This window comes from Lemur catta, chromosome 1, assembly GCF_020740605.2.
Source record: "Lemur catta isolate mLemCat1 chromosome 1, mLemCat1.pri, whole genome shotgun sequence".
Lineage (NCBI taxonomy): Eukaryota > Metazoa > Chordata > Mammalia > Primates > Lemuridae > Lemur > Lemur catta.
This window is the reverse complement of record NC_059128.1, coordinates 101,451,275-101,476,501: the sequence shown is the minus strand read 5'-3', so window position 1 is coordinate 101,476,501 and position 25,227 is coordinate 101,451,275. Positions and strand designations below refer to the sequence as shown.

The window sequence follows — 25,227 nt, the reverse complement described above, 5'->3', positions numbered from 1 at the left end:
GGACATAACACGAAAAACTCTGTGTGATTTGGGCACATTGGAAGGATTCATGATTGTAAGGAATTAACAAGAAAAGCAAACTAGTCTGGTACATCAGGGATGATTTCCTTGAGGAAGAGATCACATAGAAGTTTCTCTGTTGAGGAGTATGGGAAAGAGTGTGGGAGAGAATGGCAAGTGGGAAGGCTTTAAGAGGAGAAAAGAATGTGTGTTGGAGGAACTAAAAAAAGGTCTGCAGGGCTGGAGTACAGAAAGCTAATGGCTTGTAAAGAGGCAGGAAAAGCAGGGAAGGACCAGGTTATACACAGCTTTATTAAAGATACCAGCAGAATATAATATGGAGTGGGGAGTGGAGAGTGAGTGAACACTGGAAGACTCCTTTAGCAGCTATTGTGGCAACCCAGATGACAGTGACAGTAATGATTGTTTGGACTACAGTGGTGGCACTGGTGAGAGAGAGAAATACATGGATTTAAAGGATATCTAAGATGAAGATTCAACAGGATTAGGAAGTTGATAGATGTGGAAGTTGTGTGAGAGAGAAGGTCAAGGATGCTTCCTAGATTTCTGGCTAGAACTGAGTTGGGCAAGTTGTGCCATGTCCTGAGGTAGGGAACACTGATGCAGCAGGTTTGATGAAGAAAGATGAGTTGAACTTTGGTGTCTGTTGTGTTTGAGGGGCCCATGAACTATCCAAGTGAAGATGTCCAGTGGGCAGGTAAATGAATATACAGATTGAAGTTTTGGAGAGTTCAGGAGACAAGTATAGGTCTGAAGTGACTAAATCTATCGTTGGCTTTGGTGATGAATGGGAGCGCCTCAGAAGTGTGTACAGAGTGAGGAGAAGATGGGTTATGGGACAAACCCCTGAGCAAGTAGAGAAGAAACTGGCAAATAAGAGTGATCAGCAAAGAGGAAAACTAGGTGTTACATCAGCTAAAGGGAGAGTGGTTTGAAAAGGAGGGTTTAATGTTGCTAAGAGGCCTAATGAGATACAAACTACTAGTATTCTTATTGAAAATTTTTTGTGGAGCACCGGGGGCAGAATCCAGATTAGAGTGGGTTGAGAAGTGGGAAGGACATTTTAGAGCCAGCTGTGAAGAGAAGCAGCAAAAGGCCAATATTTAGAGGGAAGATGGCGTCATATTTTTATTTATTTTTAAAGATGGTGGAGATTTTACACATTTAAATGTTGATGGAAAAATCCAGTAGAGAGAGGCTGATGTGTGTGCAAGTAAATTGTTTGCACAATATCCCTGTGCACAGATGGAGGGATTAGCCTTAGCTCTGAGGATCACTGTAACAGACGTCAAGGCTCAAAGACGGGGACAGATAGAGGTAAGTTTGTAGATTTGGCATCAGAGAAGTTGAAGGAGTTCATGTCTGATGGTTTTCTATTTTCTCTTTGAAGCAGGAGCGTAAGAATGGAGTCGTGAGGGCTTTGCAGGTTTGAGGAATGAAGACTGAGGTAGCAGCTGTGGAGAGCTGGAGTGTGAGCTAGCTAGGGAAGCAAAGCCTAGTGTAGAAAACCTTGTCTGAGCTTGTATCATGGGGGAAGAGTTTTCTTCTAAATATGGCTTGTTTGGTTTTGGTACATGGAAGAAAAAGATCCAGAAAGCAGCTCTTGTCTTCTAATGCAAACTGAAGGATCTCAGATTAATTTTTTCCAGAGTAATGATAACTCTTCCCTACTACTGACACTAAAGATGATTACCACTTCCTTTGACACTCTGACATGTTAGTTTTTCCCTACATAAGAAAATTTCATTTCAGTGCATTTAGCACTTGATTTTTCCATCGTGGAATTTCAGCCTCATTTTGGAACTTAGTGACCAATTTTTCTTCTTTTATGCAGAGCATCTTTGTTTAGTCCCATTTACTTGATGCAATTCCTTTAGCCTTCTTATTAAAATGAGATTCCCCAGGCTGCTGCTCTTGTTCTACTTCCCATCTTTCATATGCATGGAATATGAAAGGTGATTTAACACAGGAAGTACAATGTTGGGCTTTTAAAGTGCCTTAGATCAGGGGCTTGATATAAGGAGCTGATCCAAATATGACCTAATATATAAAACAGAGCCAGTTACTGTATAGGTCCTGCTGTCTAGCAGCAGTTAATTGAGATGACAATTTCTTTTTTCTTTTTTTTTGAGACAGAGTCTCACTCTGTTGCCTAGGGTAGTAGAGTGCCGTGGCATCAGCCTAGCTCACAGCAACCTCAAACTGGCCTTAACCGATCCTCCTGCCTCAGCCTCCCGAGTATTAATAGCTGGAACTATAGGCACGTACCACCACACCCAGCTAATTTTTCTATTTTTAGTAGAGATGAGGTCTCGCTCTCATTCGGGCTGGTCTTGAACTCCTGAGCTCTAGTGATCCTCCCGCCTCGGCCTCCCAGAGTGCTAGGATTACAGGTGTGAGCCACTGTGCTCGGCCTAAGAAGACAATTTCTCATTATTGGTTTCTGTAATATACCAGCTGAATATATGATATGTAGAAAGTGAGGCTAGATTACATTTAAAATATTCAAGCAAGGAGTTCTTGCTACCATTTTCTGAGAGGGAGAAACAAATGGGTGGAAAAAGTGTGAGAAGAGATGGGGGCCACGTGACTAAGCTTTTGAGTTTGTTTCTTATATATAAAATGGGAATAATACCTGTTAAAACATGACAATTAAATGAGATTTTATGTACATGTATTTCTCTAGAAACTCAATAAGGTACAAGGCACTTTATATATATATTAATGTATAGATGCATATATATAATGTGCAAGGTACTCCACGTATGTGTGGGTGTGTGTGCACAGAAAGCACCCTGCACAGTATAGACTGATATAAAAGTTAGTTGTTGCTATTATTTACCATCCTCAAATAAGTTTCTCTTTTGTACATAACAGTATTTATCAGCCATGTTTCACACTGCTGTTTAGCTGCATGGCAATGTAACACCAAGTTTTCAAACTTGCTGTTTGTCTTAAAAGGGAACTGAGTAGCAGGACAGAAGGGAAATAAGGTTTATTTTAGTGTCCCTATTGTATACTTTACATATGATATGTAATCCTCATAGCACCTGCCTAAACAGACTACTATCTTCATTTTGCAGATGAGGCCACTGAATTTCAAATTAGCCTGAAGCTACAAGTTTGTAACTGACAGAGCTTAGATTTGATTAAAACATTTGTGCTCTAATACCACAGCATACAAATTTCCAAAAATATTTTCTCTTTTTCTATTTTAAGTGATGGAAGAAAAGAACACATTATCAGCAAATAACCATGGAACTGAGAAATTCTACTTTGCCATTTCAATGAAATGTCTATTATTAAAATATATGGTCACTATGGATATGGTAAAAATTATAGAATAGTCAAAATAATTAGGTACATATCAAAAATATAATCCACTTGTAAATTTCAAATTATTCTGATCTAGTTAGGACCAGTGCTTGTGAAATTCAACACATACCTACCCAAAGCGTGGAAATATTTGTGGTTTAGACAGTATTAAACAGAAAACCCACTGATACTTATCTTTTTTATCACCATTTACAGCTGGGTTTATGTACATTGACCTTTTTGAATTCTATATTGAGACACAGGTGTGACAAGTGTGATTATACTTATGGGGCAACTCAATAGGATATTTGAAAGCAGCACAGTTCGGTTTGCTAATTGCTTAGTCCAATTTTGAAAAACCTGCTTTCCTTTTGAATATTTTGAAGATGAATTTTGCATAATGGACCCTTTTGACTCTAAGAGAGCACAATACTATCAAAAGATCCTTTCCCTATTTCATGTATCATGTAACATCAATGATGTATAGTTACGCAGATGCATAATTTATGGGCTATTATAACATCTAGAGAAATACAAGTCAACTCTTAAATTCTCCTGTCATTTATAATGCTAACATTTACAAATGACATACTCAAAATTTTATATAAGGAAACTAACCTGTGGCACAGTCCAATCATGCCATATATGCTGAAAAGAGATCTTTGATTTTATCTTTTTTTTTTAAAGACTTACTAGTTTAGTTCAAAAAATAATTTATTTCTGGGATGAATCTTAGAGAGTTAGGAAAGATCGCACTCATATGCATTAACTCTCAATGGGAGATACTGACATTTAAACAAACATACTTTGCATTATTAGAAAGATAGAAAGATGACAACCTTTCCCCTAGAGGATTTGACTCTCCTAGTCTAGACTGGCTGCCAAAATCAACAGTCACTGAAATAATACTGCTTTCTTATCTTTACCTACACTTGTGGCCTATTAGCAAGATGTGTCACTCCTCTTGTGGTCCCTCCCTCCCTATTTCACCTCAATGGCTGATTGTCAGTTCCTAATCTTTTGCCTGCCCCCATCTTTCATTAGGTCTCCTTTTTATTCAAAACATAATGACTTGAAATGGAAACTTTTTGGTAGCTTTCTCTTTTAGTTTCAACTCCTGTTCACTCAAACCTGCTATGTAACCTGTACTTATTTACACTTACTGTGTTTTCTCTTCCTGGCTAAAAGGAACTGAGTTATTGCCCTCTGTGGTCAGTGGGTGGCGAGGTTATTTTGGGCCATGAGGGCTGGGGGCAGGGTTAGGCTAGGGAGGTAGCTGAAATAAGTTTCACGGCTGAAGCTAATTTTTGGTTTTTAAGTCTCATATGCATTACGATCTAATTCTTATTAGGAACAGACTTAATATATGTACCCCACATATCATCTGATTGTTAATTATTTGAAACAACTAAAATAGATCAGTGCTTTTGGAGGGACAGCATTTCTTTTTATTCTTCGTTCCACATTTTAAAAATTACATTGTCTGCATTTTGAATTAAGTGAATGGGTTGAGGAAGGTCACTTTTCTTCCTTTATATTTCAAGAATAAACCAACTCTAAGTCTGTAAGTTTCAGATACAGAAACAGTCCTGAAATCAGCATGACATAACTAAAAACAACTCTGCCAGATTAAGGATAGGGTGGAAAACCTGTAACTATCAGAAAGCAGAAATATTTATCTGAAATAACAGGTAACCATGGGAAGTTATCAGCTATAAGTTTTAGAAGCAAAGAACTTTGGATATAAGGAGAAAGTGTAGGCGTGGCTAATAGACAAAGAAAAGCTGTTATCAATACAGAGTAGCAAGTTGACCCACTCAGTGAACAAACTAAAAGGTCCACCACAGCCATTCATCTTAATGAAATTACTCAAATTTCCCATTCTTAGAGTATTATAGGAACCAGATGGAGGAAAATGGGCTAACATCATCTCATCAAATATTTGCAAAGATTATGCAGATACCTGGGAAAGCCTTTGCATGGTGAATAGACAAGATATCACCAAAAAATGAATAATTGATTCTCATAATATTTAGGTCTTGAATAAAGTTAGGCCTTGATCTGTTTCCAGCCAGTTGATCTCTTTAATTATGTAGGCCATGCAACAAGTTTTTGGTTCTATTCTATAGTTTCCTTCCTTGCATTCCTCTAGATTTCATATATTCTTGATTTATTTTCCAGAGCACTACTTTTCCTTTAGAATAAGCCAATGTGGATAAGGGAGACCAAAAGGAAATTAATTTTATACCAGTAAGAAAAGTCTTACTTGAATCTTGTTTGTAATAAATGTTCAGATAAGTTGGTTGTAAGGTTTCGGTGTATAATTTCAAGACATTTTCACAGACCCTATTGCTCTCAAGGCAGGGTTAAAGTGAAACTGTCCATTACGATAATGCAGAGGATAACACTTGTTCAGGAAAAAGTAAGAATACTAAGCTTTCCTCTACTAGGCATCTTCCCTCAGGCACTGAGATTGCAGTCATCAACAAATGGGGAAGGGCAGAAAGAGGAGACTTCAAAATACATTTCAACAGCTAATTTTTAGCAAGTCTGTCAATGAGGTCTTTCCATTCTCCTCTCTTCTCTGTGATGTATGCAGGCGTAAGTAGCTGCAGCAGTGATTCTGTCTGCTGCCTGAAGAAGTTGTGACACAAGGCCTCAGTGTTACATATCACATACATCCCACAGTCATAGCTGTTTTGTTGAGCAGGGGCTCTCTCTTCCACAAAGACCAATTTGTCCCCTTTTCTGCTTAAGAAAACCTCCAGTTTCTCTGCTACCTGCTTTGCGTGGACTGAATTGCTCCTACTATGGGAATCATAATGACAAAAGCTATTTTTATCTTGGTGATAAACCAACAAACTCCAGTGGGTTCCCCCAGCTGCATGGTTGGAGTTATCATTGATGGCTAAAAATATAACTCTCTTGTGGGGGAGGTCCAGAGGCTCAAGGAACATGGCGATCTCTGCTGGGTTGCTAGTGCACTTGATGAACTGAGTGACTTCAGGGCTGATGAAGCAGACATGGTCAGAACAGTCACGAAATTGACTGTTGGCAAAGTACTCAAAGGCAAACCCAATAATATGGTCATTAAGCCAGTTTGGTGGATCCAATAGTGAGACATCTGATTGCCGCAGTAGACTGTCCATGTAACTCAAGACTACAGGGTCCATCTTGTACTGACCAGGGCTGCTGAGAAATTCCAGAAGCTGAAGGAGAGGCAAAAGACAATATTTACTGTTGAATATGATACCTGGATGTAAAATGGGACTGTAAAATAACAGCTACTCTCATAGGGTTGTGGTAAAGAATAAATATACAGTTGATCCTTGAACAACATGGGTTTGAACTGAACGGATCCACTTATATGCAGATTTTCTTCTGCCTCTGCCAGCCCCGAGACAGAAAGACCAACCCCTTCTCTTCCTTAGCCTACTCAACATGAAGACCGGGATGAAGACCTTTACGATGATCCACTTCCACTTAATGAATAGTAAATACATTTTCTCCTCCTTAAATAGTAATTTTTTAAATAATATTTTCTTTTCTCTAGCTTACTTTATTGTAAAAATACAGTTATCTATTAAACGTAACATACAAAATTTGTGTTGACTGTTTATCAGTAAGCCTTCTGGTCAGCAGTAGACTATTAGTAGTTAAGTTTTTAGGGAGTTAAAACTTATACATAGATTTTTTACTGGGGGGGGCGGGGAGCGGGGGGATGCTGGTCAGCATGCCTAACCCCTAGGTTGTTCAAGGGTCAACTAAAATTGTAAGTAACTTTAGCTTATGTGCTGTATGTAAACAATTAGTTAGAATACAAACTATGGAAATTTTCCATGTAGACACTGAGCATGAATTTTTTTTTTTTTTTTTTTTGAGACAGAGTCTCACTGTGTTGCCCGGGCTAGAGTGAGTGGCGTGGCGTCAGCCTAGTTCACAGCAACCTCAAACTCCTGGGCTCAAGCAATCCTCCTGCCTCAGGCTCCCGAGTAGCTGGGACTACAGGCATGCGCCACCATGCCCGGCTAATTTTTTTGCTATATTTATTTTAGTTGGCCAGATAATTTCTTTCTATTTTTTTTTAGTAGAGACAGGGTCTCGCTCTTGCTCAGGCTGGTCTCGAACTCGTGACCTTGAGCGATCCACCCGCCTCGGCCTCCCAGAGTGCTAGGATTACAGGCGTGAGCCACCGCGCCTGGCCTAAGCATGAATTTTTAATTTCCTTTTTAAATGCAGAGATTGGTTAAAATTATAGCTCATGTTTTACCAAACATCACAGCACTTACCATATTATTTGGCTCTTTAATGAATATGCATGATAACAATAGCAAATTATTTTTCTATTAAAGATGAATTCAAAGAATCTAAAAAAAATAAGTGCAGGGCATAGTGGCTTGTGTCTATAATCCTAGCTACTCAGAAGGCTGAGGTGGGAGGACTGCTTGAGGCCATGAGTTCGAGATCAGCTTGGGTGACAGAGCAAGACCTTGTCTCAAAAAAAAAGTTACTGATTACCAAGTGAAATAGTTTCCATTTCAACATTAATTTTCAAGAGATAAGATAAAATATTGCTGGAGGTGGTGGCTCACACCTGTAATCCTAGCACTCTGGGAGGCTGAGGCGGGAGGATTGCTTGAGGTTAGGAGTTTGAGACTAGCCTGAGCAAGAGCGAGACCATGTCTCTACTAAAATAGAAAAAATTAGCTGGGCATGGTGGTGTGCACCTGTAGTCCCAGCTACTCAAGAGGCTGAGGCAGGAGGATCGTCTGAGCCCAGGAGTTTGAGATTGCTGTGAGCTAGGCTGATGCCACAGCACTCTATCCTGGGAAACAGTGAGACTCTATCCTCCCCCCGCCCCCCTCCCGCCCCAAATTGCTTCCTCTTTCCATAATGGAAAGTGATAGTGATAAGGGTTGTACTTAAAAGGAACTATAATTTCAATAACAGAAAATCATGACAGTAATCAAATGAAATTCATTTCTGAGACTGCTCAGCTATGAGCATGAGTGATATAATTTACCTTTACCCATTTTTCATTCTTAAGAGGTATCATAAAGATGATATAGTGTTTACAATGTAAGTGGAACTTCTCTGGACCTTTTAAAAGGTAGTATGGCATAGCAATCAGGAGACCTGGGTCTAGCCCTAGTTTTACCACTGATTTGCTAGTATCATCTTGCCATGTAAATGATTTTGCCCTTGTTTTTGTCATCTGTAAAAACGCCATATATCTGCCTTACCTACCTCAGAGACTTGTAGAGAAGTCTAAATAATTTTACTTGAAGGTATTAGAATAGTTTAAAAAATTGTATAAATAATATTTATGTTATCAATTTGATGGTATTAGCAAGATAATAAGAAAATCCAGATAGAGCTCCAAATCAATCAAAGCCAATGAGGTTTAGAAACCAATATCCATTCACATTATCTTTTCCAAATAACAGAATGACTTAGAGCAGAAGCAAGACAAATTGTATAATGAGATTAATATGCTTGTGCTCACTCAAAATAAGGTGCTAAAAAAGACAAGAAGTCTGATGAGTGCAGAAGATGACACCATATATGAGCCTAACAGACTCAACAGAGTTAAGAGAGAGTTAACTGTTATGCATTGACCTGGCAGCACAACATTTCTAAAAATCACACAGCAATAAACTGTCACATGCAGATTGAGAGTATAAAACCAAGCATACTGTAAGAAAACAGTAATACTGTTGTGGAAGACAAGGCTAGAATTATAACATCAAGTTAATCATGGCCATTAGGCCAGTTATTTTACCACTTGATTATACCATTACAACAATAAAATTTTGTGATATAACCATTTTCATGTAATCAAAACTTTGCAAAAACCTATATAAAAATAAATCTATCCCTTAAAAAAAAAGCTAAAGTAAATGAAGTAACTATGATGCATCCAAGATGGTTTTATGTACATACAGTATATCATAATCTGAACTATTTCAGAAACAATGTAAGGCTGTTTATGAGAAAAAATACATATATAATAAGATGGCATGAATTAAGATTTTCTTAAGAAGAAAAGAATAAATAGAGCAGAGACATAAACTGGAGACAGAAATGAAGTTAATGAGGCATAGAGCACATTTGTTATGGGTGGGCCACAGGTTTGGCTCTAAGCTTTTTTGGCAGCTAACCAGAGAGAGTTAAGTTAAACATTCACAATGTCCTTAAGGTAAAAGCAAAGAAACTGCTCAGGAGAGGTAAAAGAAATCTTTGTATTAAAGTCAGATAGTTTTTTCTCAAGAAATTTTAATAAAAGAAGACACAGTGTATCATAACGAATAGTCTCACAATATCCTTATGATAGATGCAATAGTTTGATAGGATTGTTTTCTATAATGATCCTTAATATCTAGCCTGATGACAAACGGGAAAATAGCAATCTGGGAAAAGCAAGTAATCAGCTAAGTAATCAGCTTGTTGATCTGACTTCATCTAAGAGTATATTAATATAAAGGGGAATAACTGCATGAATGTCAAGCAAGGCTCCCTGGATACAGCATCTCTCCCCCATGCCTTCAATGTATGCTGCATAATGGTGAGTGTCAGATTACATATCTAGAGACCTGCTCTCTACGCTGCCTGCTGAAATCATACCCACACCCTCACAGCCAACTCAGCTAGGAATAAGGCAGAGTGCCTAAATAGACAGTCATCTCTACCTTGGAGGGAGTGTCCACAGGCAGGGCTAAGATTTTCTTCATGAATAGTTCTTATGTTTTATCTATTTGATTTTTAACATATCCGGCACACAGACAAAGCGTTAATCAAAGCCCTAATTATATTCCATACAGCATGACTGCCACAGTTTAACTCTAAAAATTCTAATGCAAATAGAACTAAACTAGCCTTTGGTCAAAGCACCCTTGGCTAACAAAAAGAACTCTAAACTTCATATCTGAAGACTTGAATTTTAGACTCGGTTCTGTTACTCATTGGTTATGTGATCATAAATAAATTATTAATACTTAATTTCTTTAAGCCTCAATTCCTCTTACGTAAAGTGAGAATATTAATACATGATCTTTATATAAGGTATGTCAACATAAAACAAACATGTACTAGGATTTTTAAAAATACAACATAAAATATTTCCAGATATCTATTACGCCATCAGGAAATTTATATCTCAATGACTGATAATTGTAATGTATTTTACTTAATAAATGCTTGAGTGTTTCCTGTGTTCTAGGGGCTAGAAATACAGAATGAGAATGAAATAGTCACAGTTCCTACCCTTTCTTAGCTTAAGCCTATTCTGTTACAGTGAACATACACTGCATATACAATTTGTTTAGTTAATGAACACCTACCGAGGACCTAATGTTAGGTGATGTGAGAGATACAAAGATGTATAATAAGGTGGCTTACAGTCAATGACGTAAGAAACCTATTCAGAAAAGGGAACAATCACTCCCAGCTAGGAGGGTGAAAAGGAAGAAGCACTCAGATCAGGAAAGGCTTCAAGGAGAAAGTGGCATAAAAGGTGGCTCTTGGAGGGCAGGTAGAGTTGGATGCATGGAGAAGGATATTAAGAATACAGAGAGGCAAGAATACTGTTAAGTGTGGAGAGAATCTTGAGTAGTCCAGTGTGGCTGGAATTAAGTGGGAGTAGTAGGGGTGTAGGTGAGGGTTAGAAAAATAAGATCATTAGAAGCTAAGTGGTAACAGACTGAATTCCAGGTGAAGGAGGTTGAAATTTATACTGGAGGAAATGGCTAGGTCAATGCTTAGATTAATAATTCAATCATAATATATAAAATTAATTGGTAGGGAGAGAAACTGAAGGCAGAGATCAGTTAGATTTTCATTCAAAGTAAAGGTAGGAGATAATGACCTAAAGCCAGGGGAAATGGTAGTAGGAATGGAGAAAGGAGGAAGAGATATTGCAGACAGAGAATAAAACTCAGTAAGTGATCAGAGGAGGGTGGATAAGAAAGAAGAATTATGAAATGGTTTGGGGGTTTCAGTGGGGTGAGTGGGAGGATGATGACAACATTATTAACAGGGTGGGATAAAAGAAGATGGAAGGGGACCTAAAAAAGAACTAAGAGCCATCTATAACCATCATAGGAATATTCTCTTTCTATATAGTGAGCACTGTGCCTGGCATATCTGAGATTCAATAAATGTGTACCAGATGAATGAAACATTTTACAAAGGGAGTCAGAAAATGTGGCTTAGAGAAAAAAGGAGAAATGAGATCTCAAGATTTGTGTATCTTCTGTAACATTTCTATTCTTACTTTGGTTTTGTGCTTTGTCTGTTTTCCTCTGTTGCTGACCTGTGTGTACTTGGTCTTGGTGGCTGGTAAGTGAGAGTAGGTGAACAGCAAGAAAGGTGAGTGAACTGGGGAGACAATGACCTTCTCATAGTCCTATTTGTAAAATTCTACAAAACATATTATACTTCTGTGTTTTGGTTTGAGACTCTGACTTTGCCACTTGCTATTTATGTGACCCTGGGCAAGTTATTCATCCTCTTTCTGGGCCTCATTTTCCTCATCTGTAAAATGAGATAGTAACAAAACCCTCACAGGGTTGTCATGTGAATTGAAAACATGCGTGAAAATATTTAGCACATGGTCTGATACAGCAGGCTCTCAAAAAAAGTTAGTTTCCTTCCCTGTTACCTATATTTGGGATGGTAATAATGGACCCTAAAGATTTTTGGAAAATAAAGCATTTGTTTGTCTCTTCATATAAAGCTACAAAGTTATCAAAGATAGAACTAGCCATGGCATGACTCTGCTCTTGTGCTTACTTTTGGCATAAGAAGAGTGAATGCTAATCCAGAGAAAATTGTTCTCTCTCTCTCTTTTTTTTTAACCAAAGCTAACTGACCCAGGGAGAAAACTGTTCTCTTTTTTTTTTTTTTTGAGACAGAGTCTCGCTTTGTTGCCCGGGCTAGAGTGAGTGCCGTGGCGTCAGCATAGCTCACGGCAACCTCAAACTCCTGGGCTTAAGTGATCCTACTGCCTCAGCCTCCTCAGCCTCCCGAGTAGCTGGGACTACAGGCATGCGCCACCATGCCCGGCTAACTTTTTCTATATATATTTTAGTTGGCCAGATAATTTCTTTCTATTTTTAGTAGAGACGGGGTCTCGCTCTTGCTCAGGCTGGTCTCGAACTCCTGAGCTCAAACGATCCACCCGCCTCGGCCTCCCAGAGTGCTAGGATTACAGGCGTGAGCCACCGCGCCAGGCCTGAAAATTGTTCTCTTAAACTGAGAGTAAAGCAATGATGTTAATGTGTTGTTAGTATATACAGACCCTGTGATTACAGGGGTTAGTTTATTATATCTTCCAATTTCTGTAACTAAATGAAGCTAATATTGAATTCACAGGGTAAGGCCGGGCACGTTGGCTCACGCCTGTAATCCTAGCACCTTGGGAGGCCAAGGCGGGAGGATTGCTCCAGGTCAGGAGTTTGAGACCAGCCTGAGCAAGAGCAAGACCTCTTCTCTACTAAAAATAGAAAGAAATTAGCCAGACAACTAAAAAAATATATATAGAAAAAATTAGCCAGGCATGGTAGTACATGCCAGTAGTTCCAGCTACTCGGGAGGCTGAGGCAGGATTGCTTGATCCCAGGAGTTTGAGGTTGCTGTGAGCTAGGCTGATGCCAGGGCACTCTAGCCTGGGCAACAAAGTGAGACTCTGTTTCAAAACAAAACAAAACAAAACAAAACAAAACAAAACAAAAAAAAGAATTCACAGTGTAGAACAATTCCTAAACAAAGGTTCAATTTTAATAGAAGATATTATTTTTTCATATTAATGCTAAAATCATTAAAATGCACACTACTTGAAAACTGTTATAAAATTAAATAAAAAAGTAATAAAAACTAAATTAAAAGGAAAATTTACAATTCAAGAGGAGCCATTCTGATTATCTGTTGATATAAAGGAAGAAGCTGCTGGTTCAGCAGAAACATTAGGTTGGAGGTTGAAAACCTAGGATTCAGTTTGGATCTCCAATTGATCAGCTGTTTAGAGAAGTCACTTAACCTCTGGGCCTCAACTTCAATATCTGTAAACCGAGGGGTCTGGACCAGATAAATAAACGTTCTAGCCAGGGATGCACATCAGAATTATCTACGGGGACTTTAAAGAACATACATGATCTATATCTGGGGGTAGGGTCTGAGCACCTATATTTTTAAGACATTTCCAAGTAATTCTATGATTTCCAAGTTTCCTCCAGCTCTACATTCTATGATTCAAAGTATAAGCTCTCATCTTTGCCAATTTTTAAATCCCGTCATCCTATTTTAAAATTCCTGCAAATTCTAGTTTTCTAGTCCAAGGGTCAGCAAACTACAGCCTGCAGGGCCAAACTTGGCCCAGTGCCTCTTTTTGTAAATAAAGTTTTATTGAAACAAAGCCACGGTCATTTGTTTATATATTGTTTATGGCTGGTTTTGAACTACAAGGACAAAGCTGAGTCACCTATGAAGCCTAAAATATTTACTGTTTGGCCTCTTAGAGAAAAACTTTGCCAATCCCTGTTCTAGACCACTGTTATGTAATCTATTATAAATTTCTAGATTGAATTAATTTTAAGAGCTTTTAAAGTTCTAATAAAGCCCTAGGGCTATTTATTAAAATATCTTAAAGGCAGTAACCTTAACTAAAGGAGTTAATGCTGTTTCAATATGGATTTTTAATGAATGGAAATGCTTAAAAATACTAATTACACCGGATATAAACAAGAATTATAGACATTATAAGATGTGTATTTACTTTATTAGATCAAAAATATACATTAGGGTCTTAAATTAACAAGGATTTTTATAAGGCATGCAAGTCTCCTAACTTCTAGGAAAATATGCCTGTTGCCTATTGAATGAAGTAGTAATCCATATACATTTGTTTCATTGAAAAATACTATTCCAGAATTGTGACCTTTACTCACTTTTCCCTCTAATTATTCAATAAGTGTTCCTTAAAAAGAAAAAAAGGGATAGCCTCATTCAGGTATGTTTTTAAAAACATTACAAAGTGCAGCCATTCTGCTCATTTTAAGTGACTATTATAAAAGTTAATAGTTTCTAAATGCAGTTTCCCTCTGCAGCCCCTTTGGCTGCTGTTTCAAGTAGTACCAAACTACAAATGCTCACAGATGTGGTCTGCGCTTCTCTAAATCTGCAGTCCCCAACCCCCAGGCCGCAGCCCAGTACTGGTCTGTGGCCTGTTAGGAACCAGGCCTCAAGCATCACTGCCTGAGCTCCGTCTGCGGAAAAACTGTCTTCCATGAAACCGGTCCCTGGTGCCAAAAAGGTTGGGGAACACTGAAAATGGATACATGTTCCAACAGGTATCAAACACCAAACAAATACCAAGAAACAAACACAGGCTTATTACAGCACATCTTCCTAGAGCTTCAATTTCACCAGCTTTAGGGGAGAAGAGCCAAACAATTGTTGATTTAAAATATTTTAATCAGAAACTTAAAATATTTTAATCATTAACATAAACATGGGTATATTATAGCATTTAATGCAAAATCAGCATGAATTTTAAAAATAAAATATGAGATTCCCATAGAACTTTTGTACTTAGGGCAGGCAATATTCTTTGCTTCATTCACTCTACTGGCTTGGATACTTCAGCAGAACAGTCCATAGGTACTGTCCATAGCTGATGTGTCTGTAACATAAACCCCTACTTCTTAGGAACCGGATTCTCTAATAATTAATAAAAGCATGAGCACAACCGTATGCTTTAGTAGCTTAAATGTGTTTAGGAGAAAGTCATATATTAATATTAAAGCAAATTTATTCACTTGATCAAAACATTATTGGTATCTTATGTGTGCCAATTTTGCCTGTAATAATCAGACTGGTAATTGAACCTAGTACTATACAATGAAATGTGGACATCACTCCAGAATTTTCTATTTTCTTCACACCTCACAACCAATCTATAACATGTCCTGTTGATTCTACAGCCAAAATATTCTGAACCTGTCTGATGATTTCCATCTTTACTACTATCACCTTAGTCAAACTGGTCATCATTTCTTGCTTGACCTTCCCTAACAGGTCTCCTTATTTCCATCATTGACTCCTTCCAGTAAATTCTCCATACAGCCGTCAGAATAATTGTTTAAAATTCTAAGTTAGATCATGTCCATTCCCTGCTTAAGACCCTCTTGTAGCTCAGATCACAGTCAGAAAAAAAATGAAAATTCCCTACTCTAGCTTACAAAACTCTACCACGATACATGCATGGCTCCAGCTACTGTTGCAACCTCATTTCGTATTACTCTTCCCCTTGCCCACCAAGCCCCAGCCACACTGCCTTTCTTTTTATTCCTCAAACACATCATGCTTTTTCTTTCTTGAGAGCTGGTGTACTAGCTGTGTCTGCACCTTCTAGTGGTTAACTCCTTTTGCTAGGTAGATCTCAGTTTAAATGTCACTTATTCATAGAGGTTTCCCCTGATCAGCCAAAATAAAGAGGCCACCAGTCACTCTTTGTCACTCTAATTTCAATTCCTTGCATAACACTCATGACCATCTGATAGCTTATTTATTTATTGCTTAATATTCTCTCTCTCTAAAACAAGAATGTAAATTCCATGAAAATAAGAGAACAAGCGACCTTGTCTGCCTTGTTTACCATTTTAACTCCATTTATTCTATAAATAATTATAGAATAAATGAATAAATAATGATGTGCGGATCTCAATATAAATCAAGTTCTGCAGAGAAATGTTTACGTTTACAGAGTCTTAGAAGGGGTCTTTAGTATCCCTTCTAGTTTAACTTCCTATTCCATGTAAGAATTCTTCATTTCTGCTCTTAGGGAAAAAGGTGCAGAAGCTTGACTTACAACAAGCTGTATGGTATTGGAGCAGAAATAGATATATCAATGGAACAATATAAAAACAAATTCATACATAGATTAGAAACTTTAAATATAATGATGAAACCATTACAAATCAACAGAAGAGTCTGTTCCTGTAGGTAATGTAGTGGCTATTATGTTTATCTGACAAGTCAATAGGGGAAATTATGGATTTTTCCAAGGTTTTCATGTGTTCCACTGACATCTATGTTCTATAGCAGGTCTTTCCAACAGGACTTCTTGTGATGGAAATATTCTTTATCTGCAATGTTCAATACAGTAACCACTAGCTACATGTGGCTACCGAGTACTTGAAATGTGGTCAGTGTGACTGAGGAGTTGAGTATTTAATTATATTTAATTTTAATTAATTAAAATTTAAATTTAAATAGCCACATGTGGCTAGTGGCTAGTATTTTGGACAGCTCAGTTCCATAGGCTTTCACAGGTATTTCTTGAAAGAAAAAAAATAGGATTACATGGTTAAATAAGTTAGGGAAATGCTAACTACTAAAACTCCTTATTAGAGATTGATAATGCACACAAGCACATAAAAAGCTAGAAAAAGTTTGACAATAAAAATTTAATTTGACTTTTTTGGTTTGATCTTTTCCCAAAATTGTTTGACCATGAAACATTTTTTTTTGTGAAGAATATCTATTAACACTCTATTGCTTGTGTATTTAAATGTGGGATATGCTTGTAGGATTTTTTAATAAATGGCATTAGCACAATTTGTCAATCATTTGATTAAAAAACAGTTAAAGTCCTACTTCATACCTTACATTAAATTATATTTTAGATGGAGGAAAAATTTAAATGTTAAAAAGTGAAACAAAAATATAATAAAAGCACATATAATACACTTATATGATTGGCCAATAAATACATGAAAAGACATTGAACACCTTACTAGTCATCAAAGAAATGCAAATTAAAACAAGATTTCATTCTTCACCAAAGTAGCAATGATGAAGAAAACATAACAACCAACATTGCTGAGAGACTATGGGAAAATGAGCACTTTCATTTTGATAGGAGTATAAATAAATGCAATCTTTTGGAAAGGTAATTCGCCATTATAGTTTACTTCTTAAGAAATGTACACATGTAGGGATTACACCCTCAGACATTTATCTTAAGTGAAACATTAAGAATTTGTGCAAAAATTTAACAAGATGGTCACCACAGCATTATTCATAAAAGAAAAATTGGAAACAACCTGGAATTCAAAAGACAACTGGTAAATTAAATAATAGGGTTTCCACACAATGAAATAGTTTTCAGCTATTAAACACTGAAGATGTAAATTTATAAACATAGAAAAATGTTCATGATATGCTTCAAAAGGACAGTTATATAAAAATTTGTGTATGATAAAAACATATACAAAAATCCAGAACAATATCCATCAAAAGTTTAAATACATTTTTCTTTAAGAAATAGGATCAATACTTTTTTGATTTTTTTCTTTCTACCTTTTGATATTTTCTGCTTTAATTTTTCCCCCTTTCTTTTTATTCTGAGCATATAACCAGTACATACAGCAATTTCCATTTTTTGTGGGGGGGAGATGTACCACCTCCCACTCTTACACTGACCTAAAATATGTCTGTTTCTTCAACTTAGGAGTTTTACTTCTGTCCTTTGGAAAAAACAGAGTAAGTCTAATCTCTTTCCCATAAACCTTCAATCACAAATATTTAAAAATAATTTGATGTTTACCAAAATTAGAAGATTATGTCCAACTTTTAAGGTATGGTCCCATTTGCACTTTCACAAAAAGAATCATATCCAAGACCAAATGTGCTTTTTTTATGGCAGCATAAACAGAGATATTTTCAGGAAGGAAGTTCAAGCCTTTTTTTTTGGGTTTCAATTTCCCCCAATTAAACATTTCCTTTTAATGCTAAGCCTAAACCATCCAGAGATTTGTATAACATGGCATGTAAAAATTACCATCAAGATTTATATAACCCTCCTGAGTGCAGAGACTAAATTTTACTCATCCCCATATCTTCAGTGCCTGATAAACTGAAGTTTCAATAAATAAATATTTTTCCTGAGCAAAATACAGAAGTGAAATATATTTTTAAAAACTCATAAAAATACAAAACTGTTAAACATAGGAAATATGCTCAGTTTTATAAATAATTTATATATTTAATGTTCCTCTAACAACAATATTTCACAAATAGAGGAATGCAGCTTTCAAAGTAGAAAAACCACTTCATGTGATGATAATGCCTGGGTAACTCTACTGCCAAAAATTCCATTTTGTCCTGTCTTGGGGCAGGGAGATAGAAGAAATCCTAAAAGATCACTTTGTCTAACATCAAAGCTCTTCATTTATTACTCTGTAGCTAGGCACAGCTATCAATGTCATTAACCATGAAAAGAATTCTATTCCCAGTCTACCATTTCTACCTCAAAGGTTACATCTGTAATTGTTTCACAGTTTTTGTCCTTACTGTAAGCTTGGTGTATACCAAGTTTTTCTTATACTTTGTTTCGCCTAAAATTTTCTTCAAGAAATTTTCTGTTCTCTCTTACATTGGATAGTCTAGTACAGATTAGTGTCAAAGGAGATGGGTTACCTATTCTGTGTTGAACCATATCACCACCCAAATGGCCTTCAATTGTTTGATGGACAGCAAGTCAATATAGACTAGTCATGCTGAAGAAGGTAGCAATGGTGGTGGCTTCTCAGAGAAACTGGTTCTGTAAGTTAACTTTACATTATTCATTTGGGTTAGTAATACTTGAACCCCAAATTCAAATTTTTTGAATATGTTTAAAAAGCACAAAATTTGGGTTCTGGCTGGTATTTGAACAGTAAGTTTTTATATAGTCTGGTAGCGATCAGTTTCAAAGGAGATGGGTTACCTGGGCCTTGAGGACTTTCCTTTTTGTTTGCTAGTATGTTTTACTCATCCAAGAGGTTTGAGGGATTGGCAAAGAGAGAGGAGTTTGGACCTTAAAAAAATCAGAAATGTAGGACTCATAAGTACACATAGAATTTGACTGAGGAAACCCTCTCTTTTTGGTTTTAATTTCCCCCAATTAAGGCTGGGTATGGTGGCTTATGCCTGTAATCCTAGCACTCTGGGAGGCAAAGGAGGGAGGATTGCTTGAGGTCAGGAGTTTGAGACCAGCCTGAGCAAGAGCGAGACCCCGTCTCTACTAAAAATAGAAAAAATTAGCTGGACAACTAAAAATAGAAAAAATTAGCTGGGCATGGTGGCGCATGGTTGTAGTTTCAGCTACTCGGGAGGCTGAGGCAGGAGGATCACTTGAGCCTAGGAATTTGAGGTTACTGCAAGCTAGGCTGATGCCATGGCACTCTAGCCTGGGCAACAGAGCCAGACTCTGCCTAGGAACAAACAAGCAAACAAAAACCAATTTCCCCCAATTAAACATCTGTGAACTTACATAGGTGGTAAGGCCATTGATTTATTATAAATACTAACAATATTATTTGTAGTACAAAAGACTGGGCTAGCCTCCTGAAAACATAAAATACTAATTGATCCCCATACTGGGGTGTATATCCCTATTAAAAGGTATGTAATTTACTCTAATCTATGTTTCTTTAGAGTGGTCAGCATATTGGGGAAATAATTTAGCAGAATCTTTAGAGATCATGTCAAGATTAAATTTTTTTAAAAAGTTTAATTATTGGTCTAGTCTCTTCATTCTTATCTTCTCTTTTGATAACCTAACCTATACATTATTCTAGCTTAATTTTTCAAACAACTCTAATCACGTTATTCTACTTCAAAAATTTTAACATATCTCCATTGTCTATCAAATCAAGTACAAATTACAGCCTGGCAGTCAATGATTTCTACAAAAATAACCCCAACCTACCTTCCCTGATTTATATTCTAGTATTGATCCTACACACATATACACTCACAAGCTCATTCCTTCCACAGGCCCTGGTTTTTAGGCAAGAGCAGGTTAGTACTGGTTGCTGCCCCAGAGATATAGGAGAAGCAAAAGAAAATAGCTAACTCCCCAACCCAGCAGTGATGTTGGGAAGTGAACACTGCTTTATCATCTTTCTGAAATGCAGATTTGATGTCATGCTCTTGCTTAAAACCATTACACTGGGATATTTTAAAACCTGGGATCCATAGACTAGGATGTGGCTAGAATTTCAGGGTTCCATGAACTTGAACTGGGAAAAAAATTCACCTATATTTTCAATAATCTACAGCTGAAATTTAGCATTTTCTTCAATAAGAATAGAAAATAAACTACAGTATTAGTAGCAGTCCCTATGTCTTTGTCAGCAGTAGAAATCTGATGATATTTACACATCACATTAAAGTTGCTGCAGGTATATAATTTATACTCATCACTAACTTGGGTTTTTTTTTTTTCCCCCCTTTTTTAGAGACAGGGTCTCACTCTCCCAGGCTGGAGTGCACTGGTGTGATCATAGCTCACTGCAGCCTCCAACTCCTGGGCTTAGCTGATCTTCCTGCCTCAGCCTCCCAAGTAGCTGGGACTACAGGTGCACAGCACCATGTCTGGAAAATTTTTAAAGTTTTTTGTAGAGACAGGGTCTTGCCCAGACTGGTCTTGAACTCCTATCCTCAATTGATCCTCTTGTGGCCTCCCAAAGTGCTGGGATTACAAGCATGAGCCATCATTCCAGGACCTTATCGCTACTTTGAAATTACATAATTAGAGCTGCTGCCAGATATTATTTAATGCATAAGGAAGTACATATGTAAGTATATCGCATATTTATATTAATATTTTAAAAACTTTTGGCAGGCACGGTGGCTCACACCTGTAATCCTAGCACTCTGGGAGGCTGAGGCAGGAGGATCGCTAGAAGTCAAGAGTTCGAGACCAGCCTGAGCAAGAGTGAGACCTCGTCTCTACTAAAAAATAGAAAGAAATTAGCTGGACAACTAAAAATATATAGAAAAAAATTAGCCAGGCATGGTGGCGCATGCCTGTAGTCCCAGCTACTCGGGAGGCTGAGGCAGAAGGACTGCTTAAGCCCAGGAATCTGAGGTTGCTGAGAGCGAGGCTGATGCCACAGCACTCTAGCCCGGGCAACAGAGCCAGACTCTGTCTCAAAAAAAAAAAAAAAAAAAAACTTTCAAAAACATTGGTTTCCTTTATGTAACTATGTATTTTATTTTATTATATTTTATTTTATTCTGAAACAGAGTCTCACTCTGTTGCTCTGCGTAGTGTGCAGTGACGTCCGTCATCTGTCATCAGAGCTCACAGCAACCTCAAACTCCTGGGCTCAAGTGATCCTCTTGCCTCAGCCTCACAAGTAGCTGGGACTACAGGCACACAATACAATGCCTGGCTAATTTTTCTATTTTAGTAGAGACAGGGTCTTGTTCTTGCTGAGGCTCGTCTTGAACTCCTGACTTCAAGCAATCCTCCCTCCTCGGCCTCCCAGAGTGCTAGGTTTACAGGCATGAGCCACCGTGCCCAGCCATGTATTTTATTTTGAACACCTAAAAACATTTTTATCAAATCAGGTCTATAAACCAGACTGTCAAGAGGTCCATGGTATAAAAGATGTTAAGAATCGTTGTTATTTATACTTATAAATTGTTTATTGTATATAACCTAAACTCTTTAGCATGGAATTCAAGGTTCCTCCTAATCTGTTCGCACCCACTTTATCATCTTCATCTCTGCCCCACCCTACTCTCCACATTATGCTCTAGCCATACCAGACAACAGTAACTCTCTCTTATCTGGAGGCAGATAGACAGGTTTTTGGATTAACCCTAGTTAATAGCCATGCACTGTCTTGGGCTTTACCTTATACATCTCTTTTCTGCCTGCCAAATGAATTCTTTGTTTAAAGGTTTGTTTTCCCTAACTTTTTGATCCTAATAGGGCTGTATTTTAAACATCTTTACATCTTGTCCTAACTTAACTGACTGATGAAACGAATAACAGAAGACAGATTCTAAACTGGGAAGACAGTGTGTAGTCATCTCTAGGGGAGTGGGTGTTGATCTTTGAATCTCATCTGGCTTAACTTTGATCATTTTGGGGATAGAAATTGGATGGCCCTTGAACTCTAGGGCTGGAGACACAGTTGATAAACCCTGGATGGAAGGGAAAGGGAGAAGAAAGAGAACAGTAACTGAGGTGGACCTGACTAAGGTCAAGGGATGGAATATTCATGAAGGGAAAGGCAGGAGTGGCTCCTTCTCCCATTTCTCAAAGCAGTTATTCAAAACTTATCACTCTGCTCAAGCTTCTCATGCCATCCCCAACTTTTTATCTCTGTCAACAAATGACCCCCATCTTAATATTACAAAGCCAACTCCCTCAACTTTGTGCCTTTCCCTACTTCCTATATTTTCCTTCTCTGTAGTTTAGTGGGACTCAGTCCTCAGCTTTAGAGTCACCTGGGGAGCTTTAAAACAATACTGATGCCAGGCACTACCCATTTAATTTAATTAGTCTAGGGTGGGGCAACAGCACTCATTTTATTTAAAAGGAAAAAAAACTTCCCAGGTGATTTTAATGTGCGTATGAGGTTTAGTTCCATTAGTGCTCTTGACCTTATAGATTAGCCTCCCTCACCCTAGAATATAGTACACTTCTCCGTCCCATAGTCCACTTTTTTTTTTTTTTTTGATGAGACACAGCTCACTGCAACCTCCAACTCCTAGGCCCAAGCACGATCCTCCTGGCTCAGCCTCTTGAGTAGCTACAACTACAGGTACACACCACCATGCCCGGCTACTTAAAAAAAATTTTTTTTGTAGAGACAGGGTCTTGCTATGTTGCCCAGGCTGATCTTGAACTCCTAGGCTCAAGTGATCCTGCTGCCTTGCCCTCCCAGTGCTGGGATTACCAGCGTGAGCCACCAAGCCTGGCCCATGGTACACTTTTATGCCTATGAGTCTTCCACATTTAAACAAAACTTTCTTATGGCCCACATTCTGGTTCCTCATTTCTCTCACCTTTCATAGCGATTCTTCTTTACAGGGAAATCTACACCAGCATGGTTTCCACCAAGTTTATTCTACTTCTCTTATTTTTCACTATTCCAGACCAATACTGTCATATGCTTTTGAACCCATCATTCTCTCTGGTTCTACCTCCTCTCCCATTTCTTTGACCAGGCACTGCTCACTAGTCTACTAAGTCCTGTAAGAGCGACCCAAAGGTCACCTTGGAAAGGGTTTCCTCACGTCCTCCTATACAATCAGGGGCCCCTCCTCTGGCGCACAGAGCATCCTGTGCTTTTTTTCCCCCCCTCTATTATTATTTTCCTGTGCTACCACCGCGGATTCTCTCATAATCTCCTATATAACAGCATTTCAAAAAGCTGAGACTATTTCATTCGCCTCTGACATTCTGGAATCTCAGGCATGGAAACCACTCAGTGAAAACTCTGAGCAATGAATGGAAACGAAGACTTGGAAACGGAGGTCGGGGGCGGTGACAAGCGGGGGGGGGGGGGAAGGGGCGTGTGCGTATGGAAAGGGGCGGGGGCTGTGAGGGGCGGCGCTGATAATCCAGAGCCAGAGTGGGGAGGGGGCACGGGTACGCCAGTCTGCGTGGGCGGGAAAGCAATCCACTGCCGGGACAAACTGAGACAAACCAAAGTGGGGAGGCGGCTTCTTACCTGCCTCAGGCCTCACCACCACAACCAGCCTTCAGGCACCTCTGTACTGGCCGGAAAGCGAGAGCTACGGTCGCAAACCCAGAGTTTTCTTCCCCAACCTTGCGACATTGCTCTCTAGTAGAGAGAAAATCTAAGAGTTAGTGCCCAGCTCTGCCGTAAGGTGAGGAAGAAAAGTTTGGGCGGGGCCTCCTGGGGCGGAGGAAACGGGGCGTGTTCGCGCAAGCGCACACTGCACTCTCTGGCAGCGTCACGTGCGGGGGCGGGGCCGGGCGGGGCTGGCCCGGGCTGGCAGTAGGGGGCGTGGGAGATAAGTGCGCGCGCGCCTGCTCGCCTGCAGCCGAGGAGTCGCGCGGGGCGGGGCCGCGTGCGCGGGGCCGGGGGCGCGCGGGCCGAAGCGGACTAGGGACGCGGCGGCGGTTGGCTGTGGCTGTTGCGAGTACAGTACGGCCAGGATCGTGAGAGGCGGCGACCGCGGAGGCAATCGCTGAACCGACAGAGGTGGCCACAGCGGCTGAGGCGGCGGTCCGACGCGTGCTCTCTGGCGGGGCGCGGCGGGGGATGTGCCTGCCCAGGCCGGGCGGAGTCTCTCTGACAGGGCGGGGGATGCGCAGCGGCCGCTTGCCCAGACCCTGAGGCGGCTGGGCCCATCCTCCTGGAACCGTCCGACCCTCTTTGGCCTCGGCCTCTGCTGCCTCCTCCGGCCTGACCCTGGGGCCGAGGGTAGGAGGCAGCTTCCGCTGTCGAGGAGGGGGCTGTGGTGGCCACCGCGGCGGAGCCCGAGGTAAGACCCGCCCAAGCGCCCGGCGGCCCTGCAGCCAGTTCTGGCCCACGTCTCCGTCTCGCTCTTTGGCTCTCGTAGGGCCGCCCCGCCCCGGCGGAGACGCCCCGCGAGCGAGTCTGCCCCGAGCCTCCCAGACACCCGATCGCGGCCCCGGATCCCCAGCAGACCCCACCCCTCGGATGTTCCATTGGCCAGACAGCACTCCGGTCCTCGAGCCTCCCAGGCGATCCTGTCACGGTTCCCCCCTCACTCCCGGCAGACCCCATTAGAGCCCCTCAGACTCTCTTAGGACTCCTAATGGAGCCTCCAGACTCCGTTACATCCTCTGAGCTGACCTGATACAGTTCCTGAGACAAAGTGTTCACCGCCCCCAAACCCATTGCATCCCCCAGCTCCAAGGCCGATCCGTCGCTGCCCCCCACCCTTCTTCATAGACCCCCTTCCCAGCTCGCTCACCGCCAGGACTACTAGCTCTTCCCCTCCCCATCACGCCTTTCAGATGGCCTGTGTCACTATGCTCTTACCTCCCGGTAGATCTGGTGTCAGCCCCTATAGACACCTTCAGACTTTGGCCTTTACCCCCACCCCCTACTG

At 39.6% G+C, this 25,227-nt stretch overlaps 2 protein-coding genes across 3 annotated transcripts in view; one reads left to right on the top strand and one right to left on the bottom strand.

Annotated features, from left to right (window-relative positions):
- Window positions 1–5,173: 5,173 nt before the first annotated feature.
- SENP8 (SUMO peptidase family member, NEDD8 specific) lies at window positions 5,174–23,994 on the bottom strand. Of its 2 annotated transcripts, XM_045531003.1 has the most exons (3): window positions 23,853–23,994; window positions 19,103–19,192; window positions 5,174–6,545 (listed from the first exon to the last, which is right to left on the bottom strand). In XM_045531003.1, exon 3 carries the CDS (start codon window positions 6,507–6,509, stop codon window positions 5,871–5,873), a length of 639 nt encoding a protein of 212 aa, XP_045386959.1. In that variant the 5' UTR covers window positions 6,510–6,545; window positions 19,103–19,192; window positions 23,853–23,994; the 3' UTR covers window positions 5,174–5,870. The 2 variants fall into 2 exon arrangements, with proteins under 2 accessions (XP_045386959.1, XP_045386958.1); XM_045531002.1 differs by lacking the exon at window positions 19,103–19,192.
- A 222-nt stretch (window positions 23,995–24,216) lies between these two features.
- MYO9A (myosin IXA) overlaps window positions 24,217–25,227 on the top strand; it is a 241,817-nt gene continuing 240,806 nt past the window's right edge. The window contains exon 1 of the mRNA XM_045531001.1: window positions 24,217–24,633. The gene's annotated coding sequence lies outside the window, so the exon portion shown is untranslated. The remainder of the gene's footprint in view (window positions 24,634–25,227) is intronic.